General features: G+C 40.2%; 1 protein-coding gene across 1 annotated transcript in view; it reads right to left on the reverse strand.

Annotated features, from left to right (window-relative positions):
• myo3b (myosin IIIB) overlaps positions 1 to 27,472 on the reverse strand; it is a gene marked incomplete at both ends in the record, with an annotated part of 144,724 nt that overhangs the window by 60,479 nt on the left and 56,773 nt on the right. Inside the window, 14 exons of the mRNA XM_079428644.1 lie at positions 11,500 to 11,629; positions 12,949 to 13,037; positions 13,220 to 13,373; positions 16,248 to 16,395; positions 17,950 to 18,160; positions 18,413 to 18,539; positions 18,628 to 18,742; positions 18,852 to 18,950; positions 19,030 to 19,232; positions 19,449 to 19,532; positions 20,448 to 20,552; positions 20,754 to 20,870; positions 21,247 to 21,331; positions 24,645 to 24,800. Coding sequence (XP_079284770.1) covers positions 11,500 to 11,629; positions 12,949 to 13,037; positions 13,220 to 13,373; positions 16,248 to 16,395; positions 17,950 to 18,160; positions 18,413 to 18,539; positions 18,628 to 18,742; positions 18,852 to 18,950; positions 19,030 to 19,232; positions 19,449 to 19,532; positions 20,448 to 20,552; positions 20,754 to 20,870; positions 21,247 to 21,331; positions 24,645 to 24,800 — 1,823 coding nt within the window. The remainder of the gene's footprint in view (positions 1 to 11,499; positions 11,630 to 12,948; positions 13,038 to 13,219; positions 13,374 to 16,247; positions 16,396 to 17,949; positions 18,161 to 18,412; positions 18,540 to 18,627; positions 18,743 to 18,851; positions 18,951 to 19,029; positions 19,233 to 19,448; positions 19,533 to 20,447; positions 20,553 to 20,753; positions 20,871 to 21,246; positions 21,332 to 24,644; positions 24,801 to 27,472) is intronic.

Raw genomic sequence — 27,472 nt, forward strand, 5'->3', positions numbered from 1 at the left:
TTATTACAGTGCACAATTTGAAAGTGTACTTAAGTATTTTAAGAAACATCATCATGAAAGTGTACACTTAAGTGGCCATTTACTTCATTAATATTATATTATCTGCGAGCATTTTTAATTTTTTAAAAATATTTTAGAATTTAAAATACACAACAACTGCACATTCAGTACAATTAAGCATACTTTTTTTTCTCAAGAGTTTTGCTAATCCTTCGTGATGATTATGCAAGTATCTTTAAGAGCGCATATTAATTGAGAGACTGTGGAAAAATGGAATATCAAAATTCCCTTCCAGGAACTTCGAGCTGCGTCGAAAACGCATATGGGAACGCCTTCAGCGTGACCGGGCTCTGAATATGATGTGTAATCAGTCAAACAAGGGCGAGGCGTCACGGGCGGGGTGACGTCACGACCAGGAAGCATATAAGCACGTGCGGCGGAGCCGGCTTCAGCTTTTTGTCATTCAGCGAAGCGCTCTGTGTGTGTCAGTCTTATTTACTGTTGTCCTAGTTTTAAGTGGAAAGCATTCAGTATCATGCCAAAGCCAAGGGCAAGCTCAGGGGTGAAGCTTTCAGACCATGTTTTGAGTCGTGTGTGCATCCTTGCCCTCGCTATATCATGAGCGAGGACACACACGATTTGCGCGTGGTCTGCCTGGGTGCGGAGCACGCAAACTCGGTCTCCGCACCCGGAGGGCTCTCTTCGAGAAGGGAGCCTTCGCGAGCTCCCCACGCGGTGCCGGTCCCGCTGCTGCCGAGGCAGAGCGGCGGCTGCACTCGTGGGGCTCGCAGGCTGATCTGGCTGGCGAGTGTGAGACGGGCATGTCCCTATCTCCTCCCGTATCAGCCAGATCTGGCGCCCCGTCTCTCGGTGTGGAAGCTGTCTCTTCCCCGAGACGAGGGCTCAATGCTTCGTCTCTCTTCCTCTGAGGAGGTTGATGCGACAAGCGTTCACGAGGCTTCGTCGCCTCTGTCACCCCAATATGATATAACTATGAAAGCTTTGTAAGCTGCAGTGTTTGCACAAGCATAAAATGAATAAAGCCGGTCCCGCTTCTGCCTTTAAATCAGAAAAAAAAGGCAGAGCGGCGGCTGCGCTCGCGGGGCTTGCGGAGAGAAAAAAAAAAAAAGAGAAAAAGGCTGATCTGGCTGGCGAGAGTCAGACGGGCATGTCCCTATCTCCTCCCGCGCCTGATCTGGCACCCCGTCTCTCGGTTCGGAAGCGGTCTCTTCCCCCGAGACGAGGGCTTGACGCTGCGTCCTCCGAGGAGGTTGATGTGACGAGCGTTGACGAGGTTTCGCCGCCTCTCTCGCCCCAGAGAGCTACTTCTACACAGGAGCCTTCCGTTTTCCCCGATCTCCTCACCGAGGTGTCGAGATCGCGGGTGAAATTTTTTCGTCCCGGCCAGTCGTTCCCGCGGGAACTGAATGAGCGCGGGTATGCGGCGATGATGCCACGGGTTGAACAGACGCTTGCGAGCTATCTGTCTCCCTCCACGGCATCGCCTTTGAAGGCTCCTGCTCTGCTTACAACATCTTTGGTGGGCAGAGGGTATGCACGCTCTCTAAACTCAGGTGGCTGCTGGGCGGGCGCAGCCTCCTCCGCATACCAGCTCCTCGCGCAAAAGGTCCTGACGGACCGCGGAGGGCGACCCCTACTGGGGTGGAGTGGCTTGCACCGCCGCACTCGGTGACCACTTCCCCTTCGGTGCCCTCCAGGGACTTGTCTGCTGACCCTGCCGTTGTTCCAGGGCACGGCCGGTCCCAGCGAGTATATTTCTCAGGTTTGTCCGTCCGGCAGCGCGGAGCCGAGAAACTCGCCTCAGCCGCCAGATTACGCGTCTCATTCCGGTGCGCCGCATCGAGACAGCGGTCTGGCCGCTTCTCTGAACCCAGAGGTCAGTCTCGAGAGACTGATTCCCTTAGAAGATCATTGGGCAGCGAGCTGCCGAATGTGTCTCTTTGGGTCCTGCCTTGCAGGGTCTGGTTCGTTCAGAGGTCCTGACGGGTGAGCCCCAGGACTATGGAGGACGACCCCTACCGGGGTGGAACGGCTTACACCGTGGCACACGGTGACCGTCTCCCCTCGGTGCCCTCCAGGGACTTGTCTGCTGACCCTGCCGCTGTTCCAGGGCACAGCCGGTCCCAGCGAGTATATTTCTCAGGTTTGTCCGCCCGGCAGCGCGGAGCCGAGAAACTCGCCTCAGCCGCCAGATTACGTGTCTCCTGCCGGTGCGCCGCTTCAAGACAGCGGTCTGGCTGCACCAGAGGTCAGTCTCGAGAGACTGATTCCCTTAGTAGAGCATTTGACAGCCTGGCAGCGGCTGCCGAATGTGTCTCCTTGGGTCCTGCAGACCGTAGCGAAAGGCTATCGTATTCAGTTCGGCGGGCCACCCCCGCCGTTCTGCGGGGTTGTTATGACTGCGGTCTGCCCCGGGCAGGCTCTGGTTGTGGAACAGGAAGTTGGTACTCTGCTGAGGAAGGAAGCCATCGAGTTGGTTCCTCCTCACGAGACCCAGTCCGGTTTCTACAGCCGGTACTTCGTTGTTCCGAAGAAGGATGGAGGGCTGAGGCCCATACTGGATCTGCGTCTACTGAACCGCTCAGTCAGAAAGCTGAAGTTCAGGATGCTTACTATCAAGCAGGTCGTGACTCAAATCAGGTCCGAGGACTGGTTTGTCACGATAGATCTCAAAGACGCATATTTCCATGTTTCCATCCTTCCTTCTCACAGGAAGTTCCTGAGGTTCGCCTTTGGGGGCAAAGCGTACCAATATCGGGTTCTTCCCTTCGGCCTAGCACTTTCACCCCGCACTTTCACCAAGTGTGTGGATGCGGCACTGGCCCCGGCTTCAGGGCATCCGCATACTCAATTATATCGACGATTGGTTGATCCTCGCTCAATCAGAGCGGTTGGCGGTTCGGCATCGAGATGTCGTTCTCGCCCACATGAAAGAACTGGGGTTGAGACTGAACGCCAAGAATAGTGTGCTTTCTCCGGTTCTGAGAATCACTTATCTAGGCGTGGTGTGGGATTCGACCACGATGCAGGCACGATCGTCCCCTGCTCGGATCGAGTCGATCCTTACTACAGTCAGGAGAGTGCGAGAAGGCCAGTCACTCACTGTCAAGCAGTTTCAGAGACTGCTGGGGCTCATGGCAGCTGCGTCCAGCGTGATACCTTCTGGCCTGCTGTACATGAGACCCCTACAGTGGTGGCTCAAGACCAAGGGGGTCTCCCTGAGGGGAAACTCACTCCGCGCTGTCAAAGTGTCATGCCGTTGTGTCCGTGCCTTCGACATGTGGAGGAATCCTTGGTTCTTGTCCCAGGGCCCGGTGTTGGGAGCTCCTTGTCGCCGCGTCTCGCTAGCGACGGACGCTTCCCTCACCGGTTGGGGTGCGGTCATGAGTGGCCACCCTGCCCGCGGTCTGTGGAGAGGTTGCCACCTGACGTGGCATATCAATCGGCTAGAGATGTTAGCGGTGTTCCGTGCACTCAAGCACTTCCTCCCAGACCTGAGAGATCACCACGTGCTGGTGCGCACCGACAGCACGGCAGTGGTCTCTTACATCAACCACCAAGGAGGTCTGCGGTCGCGCCCCTTGTACAAGCTGGCACACCAGATCCTTGTGTGGTCCCAGGGCAAGCTCTTATCTCTGAGAGCTATGCACATACCTGGGCATCTCAATGTGGGAGCAGACATCCTGTCGAGGCAGGGGCTGAGGCCCGGGGAATGGAGGCTTCACCCCGAGGTGGTGAAGCAGATTTGGGGTATTTTCGGCCAGGCCCAGGTGGACCTCTTTGCGACTCAAGAGTCAGCACAATGTCCTCTCTGGTTCTCACTGACCCCTCCAGCTCCTCTGGGACTGGACGCTATGGTACAGATGTGGCCGAGGCTCCGTCTGTACGCCTTCCCCCCGATCGCTCTGCTCCCTGGAGTTCTGGCGAGAGTGCGCCGGGACGAGGTCAGTCTACTGTTAGTAGCACCGTTCTGGCCGGGCCGAGTATGGTTCTCGGACCTGATATCTCTCCTCGACGGCACTCCGTGGGAAGTGCCCGTCAGGAGGGACCTCCTCTCACAGGCCGGGGGCACCGAGGTGCACCCTCGCCCGGAGTGATGGAAGCTGTTGGTGTGACCCCTGAGGGGGCACAGCTCATAGCTTCCGGTCTGTCAACCGAGGTTGTCGAGACCATCCTCCAATCCAGAGCTCCCTCTACGAGGAAACTGTACGCCTTGAAGTGGAGGCTCTTCACTTCTTGGTGCGGGGACCGCCAGCTCGACCCAGTCAACTGCCCCGTTGGTGCAGTACTGGAGTTCCTGCAGGCCCGTTTCTCCGCAGGGGTAACTCATTACACTGTTAAGGTCTACGTGGCAGCTATTTCGTCATACCACGCCCTTACCGGTGGCCAGTCAGTGGGTAGACACCCCCTGGTTACACGTTTCCTCCGCGGTGCGCTGAGGCTGAGGCCTCCGGTACGATCTCGTCCCTACGTGGGATCTGGCTGTGGTTCTGGAGGCTCTGTGCAATGCACCTTTCGAGCCCATTCAGGAGATAACTGAGAGACTCCTCACTATCAAGACCGTTTTCTTATTGGCTATCACCTCTCTGAGGAGCGTGAGTGACCTTCAGGCCCTGACTACGGCCTCTATTCACTTTGCGCCCGGTTCGGCGAAAGTATTCCTCTACCCCCGCGTGGGGTATGTTCCGAAGGTCCCATCGGTCGTTCCACAGCCGGTCGTACTGCAGGCCTTCTGTCCTCCTCCCTTCGGGGAGCCAGACCAGGAGAAGCACAACCGTATGTGTCCAGTGCGAGCACTAGACGCATACATCCACAGGTCCTCCCTGTGGAGAAAGCGGACCAGCTGCCCGTGTGCTATGGTCCGCCTAAGAGGGGTCTTCCTGCTACGAAGCCCTCCTCTTAGTAGGTGGATTGTGGGTGCCATGGCTTTGGCATACGAGGCCTCTGAGCTCCCCCCGCCGGTGGGAGTCAGAGCGCACTCAACCCGAGGTGTGGCGGCCTCCAAGGCCTTCTGGGCAGGTGTTCCATGCAGGACATCTGCAACGCAGCTGGGTGGTCCACGCCCCTGACTTTCGTTAGGTTCTATGACCTCGACATCCGAGCCACTCCCGGCTCCTCTGTCCTTTCGTCCTGACACCAGGCAGGGACTTGTCAGTCTGGCGGCGTTGGTATCTCGTTCCCATAGGCGTTTTCGACGCAGCTCGAAGTTCCTGGAAGGGAACGTCTCAGGTTACGTATGTAACCATGGTTCCCTGAAGGGAACGAGACGCTGCGTCGCGTTGCCACACTTCCGGCATCCCTGCCAGCGCTTGCTTCATGACGTGAAGCTGAAGCCGGCTCCGCCGCACGTGCTTATATGCTTCCTGATCGTGACGTCACGCCGCCCGTGACGCCTCGCCCTTGTTTGACTGATTACACATCATATTCAGAGCCTGGTCACGCTGAAGGCGTTCCCATATGCGTTTTCGACGCAGCGTCTCGTTCCCTTCAAGGAACCATGGTTACATACGTAACCTGAGACGTTTTCACTGCAGGTGTATTTAAAATTAATTAGTGATGTAAAAATGTGATTTAGAAGAGTGAAAAAATCAAATGTCCATTTTTACTTATACATTCATATAAACCTAAATTGGTGTAAATAACAAACACAATGCATCAACTAATCATGAATATGTAAATAAGTTAACCTAGAGTTTACAATTGAAAAATGTAAAATGTGAAACCTGCATCTCAGGATTAATTAGTAACCCAGAGTACAACAAAACAGCCTAGCAATATAAACTGACCGTTATTGAAACACAATATGCTAAGTGTTGTAATTTTAATCTTATTTTCAAAAATCTTATTTCTAAATAAACCTCCATAGCACTTAAACAAACATAATTTATTCGGCACATGACTTATGATCATTTAGTCATTTTACAGCATGTACAAATGCTACAAACATCACTGACTTCTGAACAGTATCATACAAAGAAGTTCTGTGATTGAGATGTGGTTGAATCATCACGCCTGACCCCTACTGGTCTGAACTCACCCTGCACTGTGAAGAGGAAAACCAGCTTCACAAAGTCACCAAGGACAGATTAAATCAGGTTCTTCCAGAATTTTTTAAGATAACAGAAAAAACAGAGAACAATGAAAATATTTGCATATTAAAGCCACCAGGTATTTTGCCCTGCAGATTAAAATGATCAGGTGATTTAAGTATTGAGGATTATGGCTACACTCTTAAAAATAAAGGCTTAGTGATTCTTTGTAGCATATTAGATACATCAAAGACACTATTCTTATCAAAAAACATTAGTTTTTTGCATACACCAGATTTATATTAAAAGGGAGTGTACATTCCATGCAAGATTTTGCTTTGCTTTTGGTACGATTTGTCATTTTTATTTTTCATTTGTTTAATGTCTTATGCTCACCAAGACTAATTGTGTGATTTCCTGTGATGGCAAATCTGAATGTAAAGTTGAATAAAATACATGAATACAATTTTAATTGCTTATAATTTTGAATTTATAAATTGTGTCATTATTTTGTGCCATTGCTAACATGTTTATGTATATATGTTTGGACACTGACACAATTTTCATAATTTTGGCTCTATATGTCATCAGAATATAATTAAAATGAAACAATCAAGATGAAATTGAAGTGCAGACTTTAAGCTTTAATTCAAGGGGTTGAGCAAAAATATAACATAAAACACTTAGGAATCACAAGCATTTTTATACACAGTCCCAGCATTTTCAGATGCTAATTGGACTTTAAATATACATGTAATCATAAATAGAATGTTCATTTTTAATATTCTGTTGATAATTCTTTGCAGGCAATGACTGCCTTAAGTCTGGACTTCACCAGAGACTGGGTTTCCTCCTTTGTGATGCTTTGCCAAGACTTTACTGCAGCTGACTTCAGTTGTTGTTTATTTCTGGGTCTTTCTGCCTTTAGTTTTGTCTTCAGCAAGTTAAATGCATGCTTGATCAGGTTGAGATCAGGAGACTGACTTCTGCCATTGCAGAATATTCCACTATTTACCTTCAAAAAGGGTTGCTTTTGCTGTATGTTTTGGGTCATCGTCCATTTGTACTATAAAGTGCCGCTCAATCAACTCTGCTGCATTTGACTGAATCTGGGCAGAGAGTGATACACTTCAGAATTAATCCAGTTGCTTCTGTCATTTGTCACATCATCAATAAACACCAGTAACCCAGTGCCACTGGAAGCTATGCATGCTCATGCCATCACACTGGTCCACCATGTTTCACATTCACAGATGATTGTATGTGGATCATGAGCTGTACCAATCCTTCTCCATACTTTTTTCTTCCCGTCATTCTGTTACAGGTTGATCTTAATTTCAGCCATCCAAAGAATACTTTTCCAGAAGTGCGCTGGCTTTTTTAGGTGTTTTTTTGGCAAAGTCTAATCTGGCCTTGTTTGCTTGTGGTGAAGTCTTTTCTTGATTGTAGACTTTGACCGTGACACGTCTGCCTCCTGGAGAGTGTTCTTCTCTTGGCTGGATGTTGTGAAAGGGGTTTTACCATGGAGAGGATTCTCCGATCACCCACTACTGTTGTCCTCTGTGGATGTCCAGTGCATTCTTTTTTTTCAGAATGTAACAAACTGTTGATTTGGCCACTCCTAATGTTCCTGCTAGCTCTCTGATGGATTTGTTTTGTTTTTGAAGCCTAACAGTTGTCTGTTTGACTTGTATGGAGAGATCCTTTGACCACATGATGTGGGTTCACAGCAACAGCTTCCAAATGCATATGACACACTTAGAATCAACTGCAGACCTTTTACCTGCTTAATTGATGTAGAAATAATGAAGGAATAGCCCACGTCTGTCCATAAAATGGCTTTTGAGTAAACTGTCAGATTACTTATGGTCCCTTGAAAATGAAGGGAGGTACATATTAAAGAGTTGTAATTCCTCCAATCCTCCAATTGTCATGAGAATACCCTCCTCAAATTACTTACTTACTTACTTTTTTTACTTTTGTCATTTAGCAGACGCTTTTGTCCAAAGCGACTTACAAATAAGAAAAAGTAACTAAAACTAAAAAGTTACAACTCTATAAATACTATCTACCCACATATTTAAGAAAATAAAGAAATTAAATCAAATTAACACATGCATATAACAACAACATTTCAATAATAAACATATCAATGAAAAAATTAAATAAAAAGCTACTACTATCCCTTGCCGGTGTCCCTGCCCGGTGGAGTCGCACGGTAGAGTCGATGGTCTTTACACTCTTTACTTTTTTACTTTTGTCATTTAGCAGACGCTTTTGTCCAAAGCGACTTACAAATAAGAAAAAGTAACTAAAACTAAAAAGTTACAACTCTATAAATACTATCTACCCACATATTTAAGAAAATAAAGAAATTAAATCAAATTAACACATGCATATAACAACAACATTTCAATAATAAACATATCAATGAAAAAATTAAATAAAAAGCTACTACTATCCCTTGCCGGTGTCCCTGCCCGGTGGAGTCGCACGGTAGAGTCGATGGTCTTTACACTCTTTGGTCTTCACACTAAGAGGGCTTCACACGACGACTGCCGCGACCGCTGCCGCGGTATAATAACCTTTATTATACCAAACCAACAAATTATCATTTCAATTCAGCTGGACCCACTTTCCTGTTTATCAACTACAAATGGCCAAGCAAGTGCACACACTGACAAGATACACGATACAGTACGAGACCAAACGCGATTTCAGCAACTCTCATCCTAGTAAACAAAATAAGCGTTTCCTAGCAACCTTAATTTCCTAGCAAATTAAAGCTCAGAGTGTGCACTTTAAGCCCATATTCATTATATCACTGCAACTTGAATATGTTTTGGTCAACAGCTAAAATAAAAAAAAAAATTGTGCTTGTGTCCAAATATGTATGGACCTAACTGTATATAATATAGCATTTTTATCAGGCTCCTATGTGTAGGTTCAGCAATTTCACTTTAATGGCAATGAATAGGTTCTTTTTATTGCCATTAAAGTGAAATAACAGAATGTAAACATAGGAGCCTAAGAAAAATACTAATTTTAGAAGAAAATTTCAAATGGCACTTATAGGCTTTTGCATCTGAACTTTTCATATTTAATATGTAAAAGTGTTTGTAATTGAGCATTTCAACTGTATTGAATTTCTCTGCCAAGTCTTGTAAAATGTCAGTGGTTTTCTCAAAAATAAATAAATAATAATAATAATAATAAAACAAGACACTCATCCTGCAGTGGTATTAAATAATAATAGTCCCTAATACTAATATTAATGCTACTAATAATAATAATATTAATAAAACTGTGTTGTGTGGTATGCTTTGAAAAATAAAGTTCCCTGTTAACAATATGTATGTACACATTTAAGTAAGCAATGATACCATTTGTAATAGCTTATTATGAATTTTTATTTTTACTTTCATTTAGAATATATCTACTTCAAATTTCACTGAAAAAATAAACCATCATATCCTTTTTCATACCATTTTCAAAATCTTATGATTTGAAACTAAAGGGAAGCTCTAGCTCTCTCTCTCTACACACACACACACACACACCTCAAAATTGACCAATAAAAATTATCCTATTCCATTTAGCAAAGTATCCAGCACTTTATTATAAGCTCAGCACATTCATTTGAAAACACGGTTCTTCAAATCTTTTTCATTGGGCTCTGATTAAACACACTCATTAACAGGTAGCCAAAGGCAGCGGCCAGCCACATAATGGCTTAACTAAAGAGACGTATGAAAATACACATCTTATAATTACCCAGCATGCTCCTATTCACACCTCACTAAGTCGAGTGACCGTCTAGCAACTCTTGGCTTTACTAAGCACCTGGCTGGCAGAACGACAGCAGAGGAAAAGCAGTTTACTGGGCTAAATAGCTGCTTTTCTTCCTCGGGGTATTTGAGAATCTTATCTCTGGAATATCCCAAACTCCAATAGATAGCAGAGAAGCAGCGGGAGCCTAGCGGACAGCTTAGAGGAAATGAAAACACATCCATCCACAGCTCTATCCTTCCTTTCTATTCCACTTTTCTTCTGCCTGGAGATCAGCCATAATGGGGGGAGAGATTTGTATGTATAAAGAAAGAGAGAGAAACAGAGAAAGAGAGAGAGAGACAAAGACTGTGCTGTGGCCAAAGTATCAATATAAAGAATTCAGCTCATGTATTTGAGTCTGAACATCCACACAGCACATTCACACAATCATACTTTAACATCAGTGAGTCAGACCACACATTTTCAATGGGCTGCTGAATATTTTTTTAAACTTTTTTTTCTTTTTCGTTTCTTTTTTTTTTAAGTCTCTTATCATGGCTACATTTAATTTCATCAAGGCTGCATTTATAAAATACAGTAAAACAGTAATGTTATGAAATATTACCATAATTAAAAATATATACTGTATATTTTTCTACTTGAATATATTTTAAAATGTAATTTATTCCTGTGATGCAAAGTTGAATTTTCATCATCTTTACTCCAGTCTTCAGTGTCACATGATCCTTCAGAAATCATTCTATTATGCTGATTTGATGCTTAAGAATTATTATGTGTGTTATTGTTAGTATGTGTGTTATTTGTTCTTACTATTATGTATTGTTATTATTATTTTATAGGGTTTTTATTGAGTAATTTTTTAGGATTATTGAAGAATAGTTTAAAAGAACAGAATTGATTTGAAATATAATTATTTTGCAATATTTTATAAATATTTATTCACAATTTAATGCATTCTTGTTGAATAAAAGCATTACTTAAAAAATAAATAAATCTTATTGACCCCAAAGCTAGCTTTATTTGGGCTAAATCTAAAATCCTGTTACTTTAAACCCAATTATCCATTCTTAATGTTTTCATATATTTTAATACTAATTGATTTCATACTAATACCTCATACATATTTAAGACCATTTATTTTGTATCCTATATTTATGGAAATATTCTCTCAGTAATGTGATCTCTCAGCTGTTCTGTGGATCTGAGATTGACCTTTATTGGAGCAAAATGACACTGACAAAGAGAATCATTCTTTACTACAACAGATGTCTGGGCTGAGGTGTGAACATCACTTTCCAATGACTGCTTTATCATTTAGCAACAAACATTTACCCCACCAGCTCTTAACCTTTTACAATCCACTGTCATGGATTTTAACGTAGCTCTCACCCATTGGCCCTGACTTGACCCAGTGACCTCTGGACGGTGAAAATGGGGTGTGAAGCATCTCAAGCAATTGGGAAAATTGTAACACCATTACTGCATTTCCATTAATCTGACACTCTGTTCCAGCCTCCTAGATGCTCTGTGGCACTGCACTATTTGTCAAGAGAACTCTGGGATACAGTTGGCCTGACAATCAGTTCTGATTGGCTAGAGAGGTGACAGAAGACGTGACACGAACAGCTCACGTGATAATACTGAATGATTCTGGTACCTGTTTTAGTCAGAGGGCTGGAAAACAGCTGCTGCAGAAGCTTGTTCTCTGACGTCCTCAAAACCACCACAATATCTGCAGGAAGAGTGTCCCGGTTCTTCTCCAGAAAACCACTGACATTATACAACACCTGACAGAAAGACACAAGACACAGGGGCGTAAATTTCATCTAACAGTAGGGGGGGACAATATACATACAATTTCTCAAGAACAGTTTTTGAAGGGGGCACAAATAATACAGCTAAAATTGTTCTTGTAAGGATGTATACACAGAGGAAAGCTACTACTGTTAGTGTAGCAGGGAGACTAAGGTGTTATTTTAATGACAAATGTCGAGAGCGCATTGTAGCACGAAAGCAAATTAAAATAATCTCTTCCCTAGCACGCAGATTTTCTTTGCTCTCACACAAAACCAGACGTGCGCTCTCAGAAACACGCTGCTCTATAAAAATAATAACTTTATCCGCTGTTTAAGTGAATAAAATAGCCAATTGACAGCATTACTTACTGGAGCTCCACAATTATTGAGATTTATTATCTCTTGACTTGTGTGTGTGATATAAAAGAGGAAAGCATTTTGACCAAAGCACTGTGAGGCAAGGGAGGGGGAGACTCAAAATGTTTCTAAACTTAAAACACATTTTTGCCCCCGTTTGCGTTTGTGTTGTTTTACTACTTACACAATTATTTTAAGTATAAAACATTATTTACAATACACAGCGTGGTTTTTTAAATCATATTTTTAGGGGGGGGGGGGGGGGGGGGGGGGGGTCTTGCCCCCCCCGACCCCCAAGATCTTTTGAAGAAATCAAGATTTCCGCCTATGACAAGGCATTTCATTATTACATACTTTTACTTGTGAAACTGCAGGAAATCTTTATATTTTGATACAACAGGGTTAATGTGTTAACGAATTACTGCAATAGTAACTGTTTAAATATGATGTTGATTATATATACACTACAGTTAAAAGTCTGGGGTCAGTAACATTTTATTTTTTAAGAAAATATATTCAGCAATGATGCATTAAATCGATCAAAAGAACAGTAAAGATCAATCTGTTTACCAAAGACTTCTATTTCAAACTGATTTTGTCCTAAAAGCCTAATTTAACCTAAGAACCTTTCACAGTTTCTGATAAATAAATAAAAAAAAATAGTGAAAATAGTTTTTCAATATATTTTTTTAATATTTCATAATATTATTAATATATTATTTTGATCAAATAAATGCAGTCTTGGTGAACATAAGAGATGTTTCCCCCCAAAAAAGTAAAAAAAAAAAAAATGTTCTTGTGGTTAACTTAAGGTACATTAATTGTTTAAAGTGAATTGAGTTGTTTGCACTCATTTTAATAAGAAGAGTGTGAGTTTTCATATGAAGCTGTAGGTCCTGCAAAAAAAAACAAAAAACGCTAGATGAGATTTCATGAAATAGTTTTCTCTTTACCTTGCCAGCATAATGCTGGATCCCGAAGCAAAGCTCCACACGCTTGGGTGTCCAGAAGTACTTGTTTCTCAGGTTATCCTGAAACTTATCTATGTAACAAAAACTGAAGGTGAGTGAAGAATCTTATCAAACTGACCTCTCATCTCAAGATTAAATAAATATTTAAATGCCACTATTCAGTTAATACTGATCTGCTATTAGCATTATTCTTAAAAATGAATGCATGCTGAACATCATGTAAGTGATTTTACATGAAGCAGCTGAGCATTACCGACGAGCGTTTGGTCGGTGGCCTGTGGGAAACGGCTCTCCTCATCCAGCAGAGACAGTAAACCCATGGGCTTCTGAAGAAACATGTCCAGAATGGGCCTGTTGTCCTCATATTCCACCAGACTGGCATCAACACCCTCACTCTGATACTCGATCTGAACAAAAAACACACAGACACATTTGTTAAAAAAATACATGATGATGAAATTACATTTAAAGATGTCAAAAAGAACAGCAACATCAACAACAACACTCTAAGGTTCAGCTAATTGCATTTAATATAAATGTTAAACTATAAGCATTTTCATTTAATTGCAGATAAATAATTAGTCAGAAAACATTATATTATATTCTTTTAAAGTATTTTATTTTTTCACAGTGGTAATTATAAAGAAATGCCTTCATTTTGACAAACCCTGCAAAATCAAAGATTTTAGCAACACTAGTCTGAATGTGCAAGTGTACTAATTGCTTTTTTTCTGCAAATGAAGTGTACACTAGACACATTGATTTGCTTCGAGAACATTTTACTGTAGTTCCATGCAAGATTTGAAAACTTAATGTGTAGAAACAACCATTTAAAAGTGTACTCTCTTTAAAGCTGCAGTCCGTAACCTTTGGCACTCTAGTGGTTAATAAACAGAAAAACACGGTTTGGAAAATTGATTCATGGTGTACTTGCTTATTATATAAATTCTGAAATCAAAAAAGTTACGGACTGCAGCTTTAAGTACACCTAAGTGGCCAATTATTTAATAAATACTATTATCTGCAAGTCCAGTTTAAAAAAGCCTTTAAATATTTGAAGTACAATACAAGTATTTGATTGAATTAAATGCATTTCTTTTACACAAGTGGCAGTCGTGAAGCAAGGTATGACACGACTCACTGATTTAACTAATTCTTGATCACAAGAAAAACTCAGACCACTTGAAATACTGAACAACAACATTTCTAGAGACACTGAGTTTCTGCTGAGGAAAAAATCTGTGACTTTCACTACTGCCCTTCCTTGTCGACCAAGTACTACATCTGCTCAGGACCGTTGGGTTCGCTACTTTTCTCCTACAGCCCGCGAGGACTTTGCTGCTGCTTACAAGGCAGTTGATGAATTGTCAATCACAAACCGGTTCTCAGAAAGCTCTGATGCTGATGCATATTTTCAGTTTTTTTAGTAACACCTGCCTGAGCATCGTTAACAACATTGCTCCCCTGAAGATGAAGCGTTCTACTAAAAAATCTGCTCCTTGGTTTAATTAATCTATTTGTTCACTTCAACGAAATTGTAGATGAGCAGAACGCAAATGGCATAAGGACAAGTTGCAGGTGCCCTATGACATTTTAAGGGAGTCTCTCTCTGTTTTCCAGAAAGCTGTTAAGTCTGCTAAATCTAAATTTCTTTAAGAAATTGTCTCAAAAAAATCAACACAGACCAAGAGTTTTATTTTCAACTATAGACGCTGTTTTATATCCTGCTGTTGATGTTTTCCCTGATGTGTATGATCTCCTATGTGAAAACTTTCTGTCGTTTTTTTTTTTTTTGTTGAAAGACAAGGCTGAAACCTACTTTTTGTCCGTATGATAGTATTCCATCACACTTTTTTAAGCAAATTGTTGATACTAGGGCCTGATCTCCTGTTTTTTATTAACGTGTTTGAGTACTGGTACGTTCCCTGACTGCCTAAAACATGCTTCAGTCACTCCTCTTTTGAAGAAACCAAATCTTGATGTGCCTTATTTATGTCATTTCAGACCAATTTCTGATCTCCCTTTCATTTCAAAACTTTTGGAAAAGGCTGTATTGACTCAACTACATTCTTTTCTGGAATTTAATTCACTATATGTTACTTTTCTGTCAGGATTCAGAAAACTTCACAGAACCGAATCTGCTCTATTGAAAGTTACAAATGACATTATGCTGGCTAGAGATAATGGGAGTACTATTGCTCTGGTCCTTTTACATCTCAGCTCAGCTTTCAATATGGTTGATCATACAATTCTTATTTCCTGACTGGAAAATCTTGTAGGCATTCAGGGCACCATTCTAAATTGGTTTCAGTCCTTTTAACTAACAGGAAGTTCTCTGTATGCATTGTAAACCACACTTCCTCAGCAGCACATCTCTCCTGTGGTGTTCCGCAGGGATCTATTATTGCTCCAACATTGTTTTCTTTATACCTGCTACCATTGGGTTCTATCTTTTTAAAATGTGGAATATCTTTTCACTTATACGCTGACGACACCAAATTGTACCTGCCCTTTAAACATAATGATTCAAGCTCCATAGAGGTCCTGCTAGCATGTTTACAGGCAGTGAAATTATGACTTACACACAATTTTTTGGCCTTAAATGAGAATAAAATTCTTAAACAGTATTACTGTTTGGTCCAAGTAATTTTTATGACTGAGGTGATCTTGACCGTGGCAACTTAAGTTCTTATATTAAATTCGATCACATTTCTCCCATATTAACTTCTCTGCCATGGCTACCAGTCAAACTGAGAATAATTGTTTTTGTTTTTAAAGCATTACACGGCCTAGCTCCAACTCATTTATCTGATCTTTTACGTTGTCATAATACATCCAGGTCACTTAGATCCAGCAACCTTGGAGCAACTATCTGTTTGCAGATCGAGGTTAAAACATCGTGGAGACCGTGCTTTCGCGATAGCGGGCCCTAAACTCTGGAATAGCCTTCTGGTATTGATCCGAATGGTGTCATCACTCTCCTCTTTTAAATCAAAACACATCTTCTGGGTCTTTAATGTACTATTCTAATTTTATGTATGTTGTTTTATAGATTGTTATAGATTTTGTTTTTTATTTGAGCTTCCTGATCTGTACAGCACTTTGGTCAACCTTGGGTTGTTTTTAAATGTGCTTTATAAATAAATAATGAAATGAGAAAATATCAATAAACCTTTCACAGATTTTTGAAATTTCCATTTCTTTCTTTGCCATTTAAACTGATGCAGATGTATTCAAAGATAAAAGTGGCGGGTTTAAGATAAACCCAGAGAGAGTCTCACCTGTTCCAGCGCAAAGATGTGTTGATTGAAGTAGAACTGGATCTGTTCATTAGCAATGTTGATACACAGCTGCTCAAATGAGTTCTTCTTGAAGTTTTCGAAACCAAAGATGTCCAAAATCCCTACGTTCATTCCACTCTCAGCCGCACTTCAAAGACACGAAGAGCCAAACATTATCCAACCGTCACAACACATTAAGGCCTTAAGCACTCTAATGACCCAAACAACTAAATATTTTACGACCTGTCAACCAAAAAAACACAAAAACAAAGAGCTTTGAAAACACAGGTCGGAGTGAGCGTGGCATTTCAGTTTACCAAGAGCTTGGACGCTTGTCTCTGAACATTCAGTCAGTCGTGATCTCCTCCAAACTCCTCAGACAGCGACCAGGGGTCACCTTCTGCTCCCGCTAACAGGTTATTAGTGGTAATAATGCTGAACGCGCTGCAGATTGGAGTGGAAATGGCAGAATTTGGATGGTGTGTATGGAGGTGGAAGACGTGAGTTTCTCTGACAAGCCCGTGGCTGATGTCTGACAGGATTCGCTCGGATCAATGAACGGCTTTTCCACTCTCTGAAATCTTTTTAATCATCTGCATATTATTTTTTCAATGTAACTCTGTATCAAAAATTTATAAAAACCTCTTTTTTTGTAGCTCTTTTCTTCTTTTGCTGTGGATATTAATATTCTGAGCTTTGTGGTGGTTAGACTGGAGGTCATCGCTGGAGGTGACGCTTGCGCATGTAAACGCATCCGTAACGGAAAGATTCAAGGAGCAAGATTGGGATCAAAGCTTAGAATTTACCTTGAAGTTATCGTTAAATTAACTTGAGGTAAAAGTCAATCAACAAAGATGAGCTCAACGGAACATAAGCTGAAAAAAACAGGCTAGGAGTACAGCAAATATATGTGAAAATGAAGTGTGCTTAATTGTATTGAATGTCCACTGTAGTGTACTTTAAATTCTAATTGTAGCTATTTTTTCGGTTCTTGCAGATAGTCATAAATAAATAAATAAAAGCCCATGTGATAGTTCACCCTAAAATCACACATTTTTTTCTGAAAACAGAAAAAAATATTTTGAAGAATGTTGGTAACCAAACAGTTGCTGGTAGCCATTGATTTCCATAGTATTTGTCTTCCTGTTATGGAAGTCAATGGCTACCAGCAACTGTTTGGTTAACAATATTTGGTAACACTTTATTTTAAGGTGTCCTTGTTACACGTTACATGTACTTAATATTATAATAACAATAAATTATGCATATGCAAGTAACCATAATCCTAACCATATAGTAAGTACATGTAGTTAATTAATATTACTCAGCACTTAAATGTATAATTACACTGTAACAAGAACACCTTAAAATAAAGTGTAACCCAATATTCTTCAAAATATCTTCTTCTGTTTTGAACAACTTGAGGGTGAGTAAATGATGACAAAATGTTCATTTTGGTGTGAACTATCCCTTTTATGACAGTTATTTAAAAATATACTTTTAAGATTCGACATAGCAAGTGCACATTAGATGCATTTCATTTTCATGGGGTGATGACAGTATTTTCATTTTTTAGTAAACTATTTCTTTAAGACCATCGTGAAATTTAAGTTCAAATTGGTCTAAAATGGTAGTCTTGGGTATATTTTAACATTAAACCGAAGGATGCGTCCTTGATAATGACGGTAATATTTTATCGTACCAGATGTTAGTGTCCGACTGCAGCAGTGCATTAATGCGGTTCACTATCCAGCTGAAGAGGCGTCCATACAGGGCTTTAGACATGGCATCTCTCACATCAGTGGCCTTGTCCACGGTGTTGGTGCGAATGATGGTTTCTCCTCGAGTTACAACGCAGTGGGAGGTCAAAGCTTCCTGAAGCTCCTCAGAGCCGATACTGAGCAGAGCGGCCGCTGAACACAACAGATACAGACAGAGGAACATCAGGAATGGACCTATGCCTCTCATCTTTTGTCTTTCAAAATTCAATTTATTTATAACACATCCGTGAGGTTTATTTCATTAGGAGAATGTGGGTTCTGTTGATGCAAACCCAGAAACTAACTAGCTGTATATGTATTCAAGGAGATTGTTGATTGTGTTATGATATATTTTACATTGTTTACAGCAATTTTTGTATTTAATCATCTTATTAAGGCTCTTACCATTATCTAGGGCCTCAGAGTCAGGCACCTCGCTCTTGTCGCTCTGATGTTGGGAGCTGGTGGATGTAAACTCAATATTTCCTGTGTTTAAAATGGCTGATAGAATTCTGTACACAGAATTCACTTCCTGTATATAAATATAAATCATTGGGGGTGAACTATCCCTTTAATAAGTGTACAGGATTAAGAAATATAAATCAGAATTCCAGCTGTACCTCTTCAGTAAATCCTATGATACGGAAACAGTCCTGAATGGCATCAAACTGCTCCTTGTAGAGTTTGCTAGAGATGATATCCTGCATTACTTTACCATTAACAGAGTCAATGTATCTGAAAGAACAGAAAAGTAACGTGAATCTCTGTCAGTGACACTGTAGATACATGATCAGAATTACACATCTTTACAAGAGTCTCTTTCACTTCAAATAAACATACAAACCTGGGGGGAGTTTTATTGGGTAGCCTGTATTTCTTGAGGTTGTCTTGGTGGTAAAGGCCAGCATAGATGTAGTAAAATATGTGGAAGTTTTTCTCGCCCCTGCAAATTAAAAATATAAGCTGTGAATAGTAATCAGTGTTAAAAAATGGCCACAGATCTAGGCACAGTGGTTCCTCACGTAGCCTGTTTGATGACTCTTGACTTCTCCAGAAGATACTCAGATATCTTAGCACCCATCACGGCCCCTGTAGGTGTGAACTTCATCTCCAGGTACTTTCCGAAGCGGCTGGAGTTATCGTTAATGGCCGTGCATGCATTACCAAACGCCTCCACCAGGGGATTCACCTGAAGAATCTTCTCACGAAGTGTACGATTATTAGCCTTGAAATAGAAACAACAGATGATGTTTAAAGAGTGTGACCCAGATTTTTGATCTGTGAATCTTACAGTCATAGATGAGTACATCACTAGAGGGAAAATGATCAGGAATCTCATTATAAAACACATCGATCTGTTCCTGAAGCATTTCTTAAAGCACACACAGTAGTGTTTGTATGAAGTGTGTTAGCTGAAGTATAAAAGATGTGAGTACTCAACTTTGCCCAGAAATGTGAGATGTTGGACTATGAGGTGGGCACTCTCAGTTTTACCCGCTCCACTTTCTCCACTAATGATTATACACTACACAAGACAAAAAACAAAAACAAATATTTAAACACTCATTCCACATAGATTAACATACACAGAAGTACTAATATGGTGTTTTTCTTTTTTTTTTTGTATATTGATGTATATTTGTATTTATTAATTTTTTTGCTAGACATGAAATTGGAAGAAATTATATGAAAAGGTCAACCATTGTATATTCAAAAAAAAAAATTAAATCCAAACGACACCATAGAATATTATTAAACAAAATGCAAAACAATATAATGTGAGATCTGATAGAAATCTGGAAAACTGGTAGACACCTGGTTCATAAAAATAAAAAAAAATAAAAAAACAATTCTCCTATGATGCATCTACACTACAATTAAAAAGTTTGGGGTCTGTAAGGTTTTTTTTCCCCAGCATTTTGGAAAGAAGTTTCGCATTCATTTATTTGATCAATAAAGTAAAAACAGTAAAATTGCATTCTAATTAATATATATTCAAATGCAGCCATTAGTCTTTTTGGGTCACGTGATCTTTCAGAAATTAGTCTAACATGCTGATATGCAGCTCAAGAAACTTATTATTATTGAAAACAGTTTTGTGATTAATATTTTTCTGGAAATATTGTTTTTCCCCCAAATAGTTTTTCATTAATATATAATGTTCAAATGGCATTTATACATTTTTTAGATGTTGTAAAAGTCTTTACTTTCACTTTTTAATTAATTTTATGTGTCCTTGCTGAATAAAAATATATTTTTTGCCTCTCTCTCAATTAAACTAGAATGAACACTGTTTAAAGAGAAAGAGACCACTGGTGAACCCTACATAAATATTTAAAACTATATTTAAGTCAGTCTACTATGTCACTGAACCGTATATATCTTATATATACTCTATATTGTTTTAGGAATAAGAGTGCAGACACACAGAAAGCAGTACCTGGTCTTTGGAGAGGGTGACCATGCTCTGATAGGCTGCATCAGCAGTGGCAAAGATGTGCGGGGGGTTAGTGGAGCGTTTCATCCCATGATAGAGCTTTGAGAACTGAGAACAGAGGCGCTTTTAGACATGAAACTACATCTTAGTTCTCTCTCTACAAGGAAGCTTTGATTCAGAAAGCCAACTTGAAGTGGCTCCCCACAACACCAAGCATGAATTACACATTGTACACATGATTTAAACAAAGATGGTCTGCTTTAGACATAAATTATGCTTTAGTGCACAGCCTGATGTTGCTCCTCTCACCTGTGGAGAGTAGATGTTGAGGTTCTGGAAAGGGTTAAGCGCTATGAGGATATCACCCACGTATGTGTAGATCTGCAGCTCCTGATATCGCCTCTGAAGATGTGTAATGATTATTTCCTAAAAAAGAGAAATGCTGGAGATGGAAATGTTTCTTTGTTGTTTATACTACAAGATTCACTGAATTCACATAATTTGAGCAGACAGTTTAGTAATAGTTTGTAACTGAATTCCATTACATTTTAAAGTCAATATAAAATGCTAACTGCAACTCATTTTACTTTCATAATGTTATGTTATGTTTTCATAATGCATTTTAATGGAGTTATGCAATTATTTGGAAAACTTGATCTACAATACGTCCAGGAACACGTATTAAGAAAGCAAATAAGGTCCATTTAGATTTTATGTTGACTTTACATCAAAATAAAAATATTTCTGTATGATAAAGAAATTAAAAGCCTTTCTTTAGATTTCAGCTAAATCATCTAAATACCTCATCTAAAACCTCCAGGTTCACCAGATCATCATCAGGACAGCTCTCAATGATCAGGGTTTTGCGAGTATTGATCCGCTCATGCCTGTAAAAAACAATACAGCAATGTTACAGCTTCAATAAATATGAAATACAAAAAAATCAATTCAATCATAAACATGTAATTTATTGTGTTGAAGTGTCTTTGATGTCTGTAGCACAAATGACCCTGGAGCACAAAATAAGTAGCGCGGGTATATACAACAATACATTGTATGGGTAGAAATTATCGATTTTTCTTATATGCCAAAAATCATTAGGATATTAAATAAATATAATGCTCCATGAAGATATTTAGAAAATGTCCTACTGTACATATATCAAAACTTAATTTTTGATAAGTAATATGTATTACTAAGAACTTCAATATTTAGATTTTGTTTGCACCCTCAGATACCAGATTTTCAAATAGTTGTATCTCAGCCAAACACTGTCCTATCCTAACAAACCATATATCAATGAAAAGCTTATTTATTCAGCTTTCACATAATGTATAAATACAAAATAATGACCCTCATGACTGGTTTTGTGGTCCAGGGTCACTAATATTATAGGACTAGTTAGTTAAATGCATGCTAAATATTTAGTGGAGGTTTGTTAAAATCCTTAACCCTAACGATTAAGACCGGTAATAGTGATGCTTGCCTTAGTAAGCACCAAAAAACTAAATCTGGTAAAACTTTATTTTAAAATGTCCTTGTTACATGTTATAATACTTACTATTATAATAACAATAAATAATGAACCCTAATCCTAACCTTAACCATATAGTAAGAACATGTAGTTTATTAATATTACTCAGCACTTAAATGTATAGTTACACTGCAAAGAGAACACCTTAAAATAAAGTGTAACCCAAAATCTAAACATCCATCCAAATCATGCCATTCCTGTATGCGGCATCAGGGTGTGATGCAGGTCTATCCTCTGGGGTTTAAAGGCTATTATAGCGTGTAGTGAAAGCACTTCATTGGGGTTTGACACTCTATTGTATTTCTGACCTTTAGATCATGAGGAAGCAGCTGCTCTATTCACAGCTCTTAAAACCCATCGGGCCCCGGGGACATGACAGCGTACAAACACGATACACTGCGCTTTATGTGTGTGTGGCTGTGTTTCTGTGTGTGCATCAGTGTTCCCTCACTCTGTAATCACTTCACTGATATTTGCCATCAGTGACTAAACAGAGAGAGCACAGCCAAGCACATAATCTCATTACGGCTCTCTCACTGTCACACAGGCTAGCAGATTATATGTGGCCTGGGGAATAAGTGGCTACAATCTGGCAACCCTCTGACTGTTTTTTCACAATTACAGAGTGTACCAGCCCCCACTTTCTAAGAACAAGTTAAAATTGTCTTCATAGACACCCAAGAACAAGAGTAGTTAACAAATAATAAATAATAATTTCTTCGTCATCAGTTAGGAACCTAGGCATACTTTTTTGATAGCAATCTTTCCTTCGAAAAATATGTTTCTAGCATTTGTAAAACTGCATTTTTCCATCTTAAAAATATATCTAAATTATGACCTATGCTCTCAATGTCAAATGCAGAAATATTATTCATGCGTTCATGACCTCGAGGCTAGATTATTGTAATGCTTTATTGGGTGGCTGCTCTGCGCATTTAATAAACAAGCTCCAGCTGGTTCAAAATGCAGCAGCTAGAGTTCTTACTAGAAACAGGAAGTATGACCACAGTAGCCCAGTTCTGTCAAAACTGCACTGGCTCCCTATTAAACATTGTATACATTTTAAGATCTTGCTAATTTATACCTATAAGGCCCTGAATGGTTTGGCACCTCAGTATTGAGCTCTTATCACATTATAGTCCTGCACGTCCGCTGCAATCTCAAAACTATGGCCATTTGATAATACCTAGAATATGAAAATTGACTGCGGGCGGGAGATCGTTTTCCTATTTAGCGCCCAAACTCTGGAACAATCTAGCAGCCACCCGGATCCAGTCCGTATCCAGATCAGATGGTGGATCAGCACTTAGAGATAACCTCTGCCCTGAACGCCAGCGGAGACCAGGACAACTAGATGAGCCCCAGAGACTGATCCCCAGTGAAGACCCTGTCTCCTAGACTGCCATCAGGACAACACCACAGGAACCAGATGAGTTCTTTGCACAATCTGACTCTGCTGCAGCCTAGATTTAAACTGCTGATTTTGTCCGGCCAAAGCAGAGGAGAATGACACTATTTCGACACTATTTCCCCGTCTAAATACTGTAAAGCTGATGTAAAGCCACCCGGTTTATATCAAGCTGATGTAAAGCTGCTTTGACACAATTTTCATTGATAAAAGCGCTATACAAATAATAGTGTCTTGACTTGACTTGTCGTCTATTGACTATAAAAGACTTTCAAAGTAATTAAAAAATCTTACCAGCCATCTTACCAATCTTACTAAGTTTTTAACTGAATCATGCTTTTTTTCATGTGAAAGGTCAGTCTTTGTCAAGCTTTAGAATACAGTAAAAAAAAATATTTTACATTGTTCAATAATTTTATATTTGATATTCAGCAACTTTTAGACGAATCTAAAGGCCAATTTAAGTTAATTTTATAACTCAATTATTGAGAATACTATGGGCAGGGTGGTCATTTAAATTCACAAGGCCTGCGAGTTTTATAGGCCCCCTGTCCCCTCCTCAAAGGGCACAAAGAATAGGTAATACAAGATCTGCAGGATTTTAAGGGTCTAAATGAAAATTTTCAAGAAGAATCCAGTGGAAACTCTTTCTTTCATTATGTGTAGCATCTATAACAGCATCAGAGATATCCGTTTGACTTGTACACCGCTGAATTGATGCCATCCGACTGAATCTAATGCTCCTGAATGCCAGCCTCTCAGAATAACCCGAGGAGCTTCATTCCTCCACATATAACACTGCCATCTGCTGGAAAGAGGAAACCCTCAAGTGATATATGACACAGTAATATAAAAAAACTCATAACCCACATGCTGTGATTCGTATATTTCTAGACTGTCACAACAGAAAGTCTCACTGTTTCACATTTATATGTGATAAATCCATCTTGACAGCTCTGCATCTATAGAAGACAGTGATAAATGCAAGTCAAGCGCCTCACAATGACCGCTGTCATGGTCAAGGCTGCCAGATCTTTGGTCTATCTCTGAGATGAATCAGAAAGCACTTCAAAATGACAATCTATGATTGGCAGGCTATTATAAACCTAAAAAAGAATATGTCTGTTTAATCCACCTGTATATTTATCATTTCAATCGGTGATGTTTAACGGTCAGCATTTTTAAGCCTTTTTCTCTTCTTTTCTAAAAGTCACGAGTGTTGTTCTGGCCTGCGGTTTGTGTTTTTGGCAGGATGTACCTGGTCTTGGTCCTGCTGCCCACGTCCTGTTGCTCGCGGATGAGGACTGACAGCTGCTGTCTGAGCGACGTGTCTTTCCCATGAGTCGATTTAATGAACGGATGCTCCAGCACATGCGTCACTGATGGACGAGTCTCAAAATCCTTTATCAAACACCTGCAGATAGGAGAAGGGATGAAGGGGGGAATATATAATAGAAGACAAACAGAAAACAGAGAAGCATGCAAAGTCACAAACGACACACATAACAGCAGCAGTTTTCCATATAATGACAAGGAAATTAATGTGAAAACTGATTAATAAATGAAAAGTGAACAAGTAAAAAGTCCTGCATAATCATGTAAAGGCCTTCAGCGAGGTTAAGCATGTCACCTGTGCATCATCATATGACTCCAGTCTCTGACAAGATGACCAAGAAGCTCTGTGAGGTCTGAACTGAACATCTGACATTCTCTCTCTCTCTCTCTCTCGCTCTTTCTCTCTCATCACCATAGTATCCAGTGTAAACAGTCTTATCAAGTGTCTACAGGCCTGTCTCTGTTGTTCTGGAACACATGCTCAGAGACTGTGGTTACCTGCTGATCATGTCTCATGACACCTTTTGCTTATTTCTTTATGATCTGTATATGATATTTAATGATGGGCACTTTTAGTGTACTTTTACAAGTACATTTAATTTCATGACTATTTCCTAGCACACATACACTTTTGGTAACACTTTATTTTGTCCTTGTTACATGTTACATGCACTTACTATTATAATTACAATTAATTATGCATAATTACATGCAAGTAACCCTAAGCCAAACCCTAATCCTGACTCTAACCATATAGTAAGTACATGTAGTTAATTAATAATACTCAGTACTTCAATTTTTAATTACACTATAACAAGGACACCTTAAAATAAAGTGTAACCACACTTAAAAAGTGCACTTTGTAATAATGTCAAATTAAGTTTTACTTGAAAGTACATTTTGAAGTATGATTTAATAATCGTTTGTCGTGCTATGAAGTACACATATTCTGATGTTTTGACCAACATACTGTGCTAAAGTACAAATACTTAATTACAATGAATTATAATGTTCTACTGTGTTATTTCATATTATATTTAAAGTTAATATATTTTAAATGACTACTAAACTGCAAGGCAACTTAATTACAAATGTGTAGTAACCAATATTATTTAAATACACGACAAATGGATGCTTGTCAGTTTTAGTTAAGGAAGGGAAGGGGAAGTGGTGTGTGGCCAAGTATGGTGACCCATACTCGGAATTTGTGCTCTGCATTTAACCCATCCAAGTGTACACACAGTAGTGAACATACACCCGGAGCAGTACATTGTATGATATTTCACTACCTTTAATTATGAAATTACTAAAGATGTACTTTAGTCCTACTTAAGCGGGTCAAAAAAGCACTTTATATAAATATAAACACTAATGCATTTCATGTGATTAACATGCAATCAAGTGACTCAAAACAAAGTATATTATTTCCAAAGCAAGTACTCCTTTTTAGTGTGCTAAACTGTACTTCTTTATCACAAGGGCAGTCACTAGCTGGACTGAATTTGGCAAAATGTCTTGACTTTCTCCATTCCTCCTCATCTGTCCAGTTTGGATTTCTTTTCTTGTTTCCCAGTTTTTCCGGAAAGTAAAGCACTAAAAACAGTGTCCGTCTAAATCTCTGGCCTGCTTTACTGAAACTGGGGCTGTGCTGAGACCAGCCCCTCTAGAGTCTAGACCCCATTAAACGCAGTAGATTAGGCCGAGGGGTCTGTCATTAGCGCTCGGCATGGCTGAGGCTCTGAGCAGCAGGCGGCTCTGATAGCAGAGCACAGGCCATTCAGCTGCACAATTACACACACATTCATAACACAGCAACGACAGCATGCTGTTATTGTACACACACAGGCAGAGAACAAACATCCGGCACCTCGCGATAACATTGTGTCCCTGTACACCACAAACACACATTGACAGGATTTACTCAGCAGAATTATTTCTGATCTAATGGCTCTCAAAACTCAATTTTTAGTGTGATGTTTATAAAAACCTAGGCTGAAGCAGATTTATTGTGCCAAACACAAACGCTGAGTGATGCATTGCAACTTTTTTCCAGCGAGTAAATGTGTTTTTTCCCAGCTTTATTTAATTAATGATCACATTATAATTAAACAAGATTTACAGTCAGGTCCATAAATATTGGGACATCGACACAATTCTAACATTTTTGGCTCTAAACACCACCACAATGGATTTCAAATGAAACGAACAAGATGTGCTTTAACTGCAGACTGTCAGCTTTAATTTAATTTACATCCAAATCAGGTGAACGGTGTAGGAATTACAACAGTTTGCATATGTGCCTCCCACTTGTTAAGGGACCAAAAGTAATGGGACAGAATAATAATCATAAATCAAACTTTCACTTTTTAATACTTGGTTGCAAATCCTTTGCAGTCAATTACAGCCTGAAGTCTGGAACGCATAGACATCACCAGACGCTGGGTTTCATCCCTGGTGATGCTCTGCCAGGCCTCTACTGCAACCGTCTTCAGTTCCTGCTTGTTCTTGGGGCATTTTCCCTTCAGTTTTGTCTTCAGAAAGTGAAATGCATGCTCGATCGGATTCAGGTCAGCTGATTGACTTGGCCATTGCATAACAGTCCACTTCTTTCCCTTCAAAAACTCTTTGGTTGCTTTTGCAGTATTCTTTGGGTCATTGTCCATCTGCACTGTGAAGCGCCGTCCAATGAGTTCTGAAGCATTTGGCTGAATATTAGCAGATAATATTGCCCGAAACACTTCAGAATTCATC

The sequence above is a fragment of the Barbus barbus genome (genome assembly GCF_936440315.1).
Source record: "Barbus barbus genome assembly, chromosome: 11".
In the NCBI taxonomy this organism is placed as follows: Eukaryota; Metazoa; Chordata; class Actinopteri; order Cypriniformes; family Cyprinidae; genus Barbus; species Barbus barbus.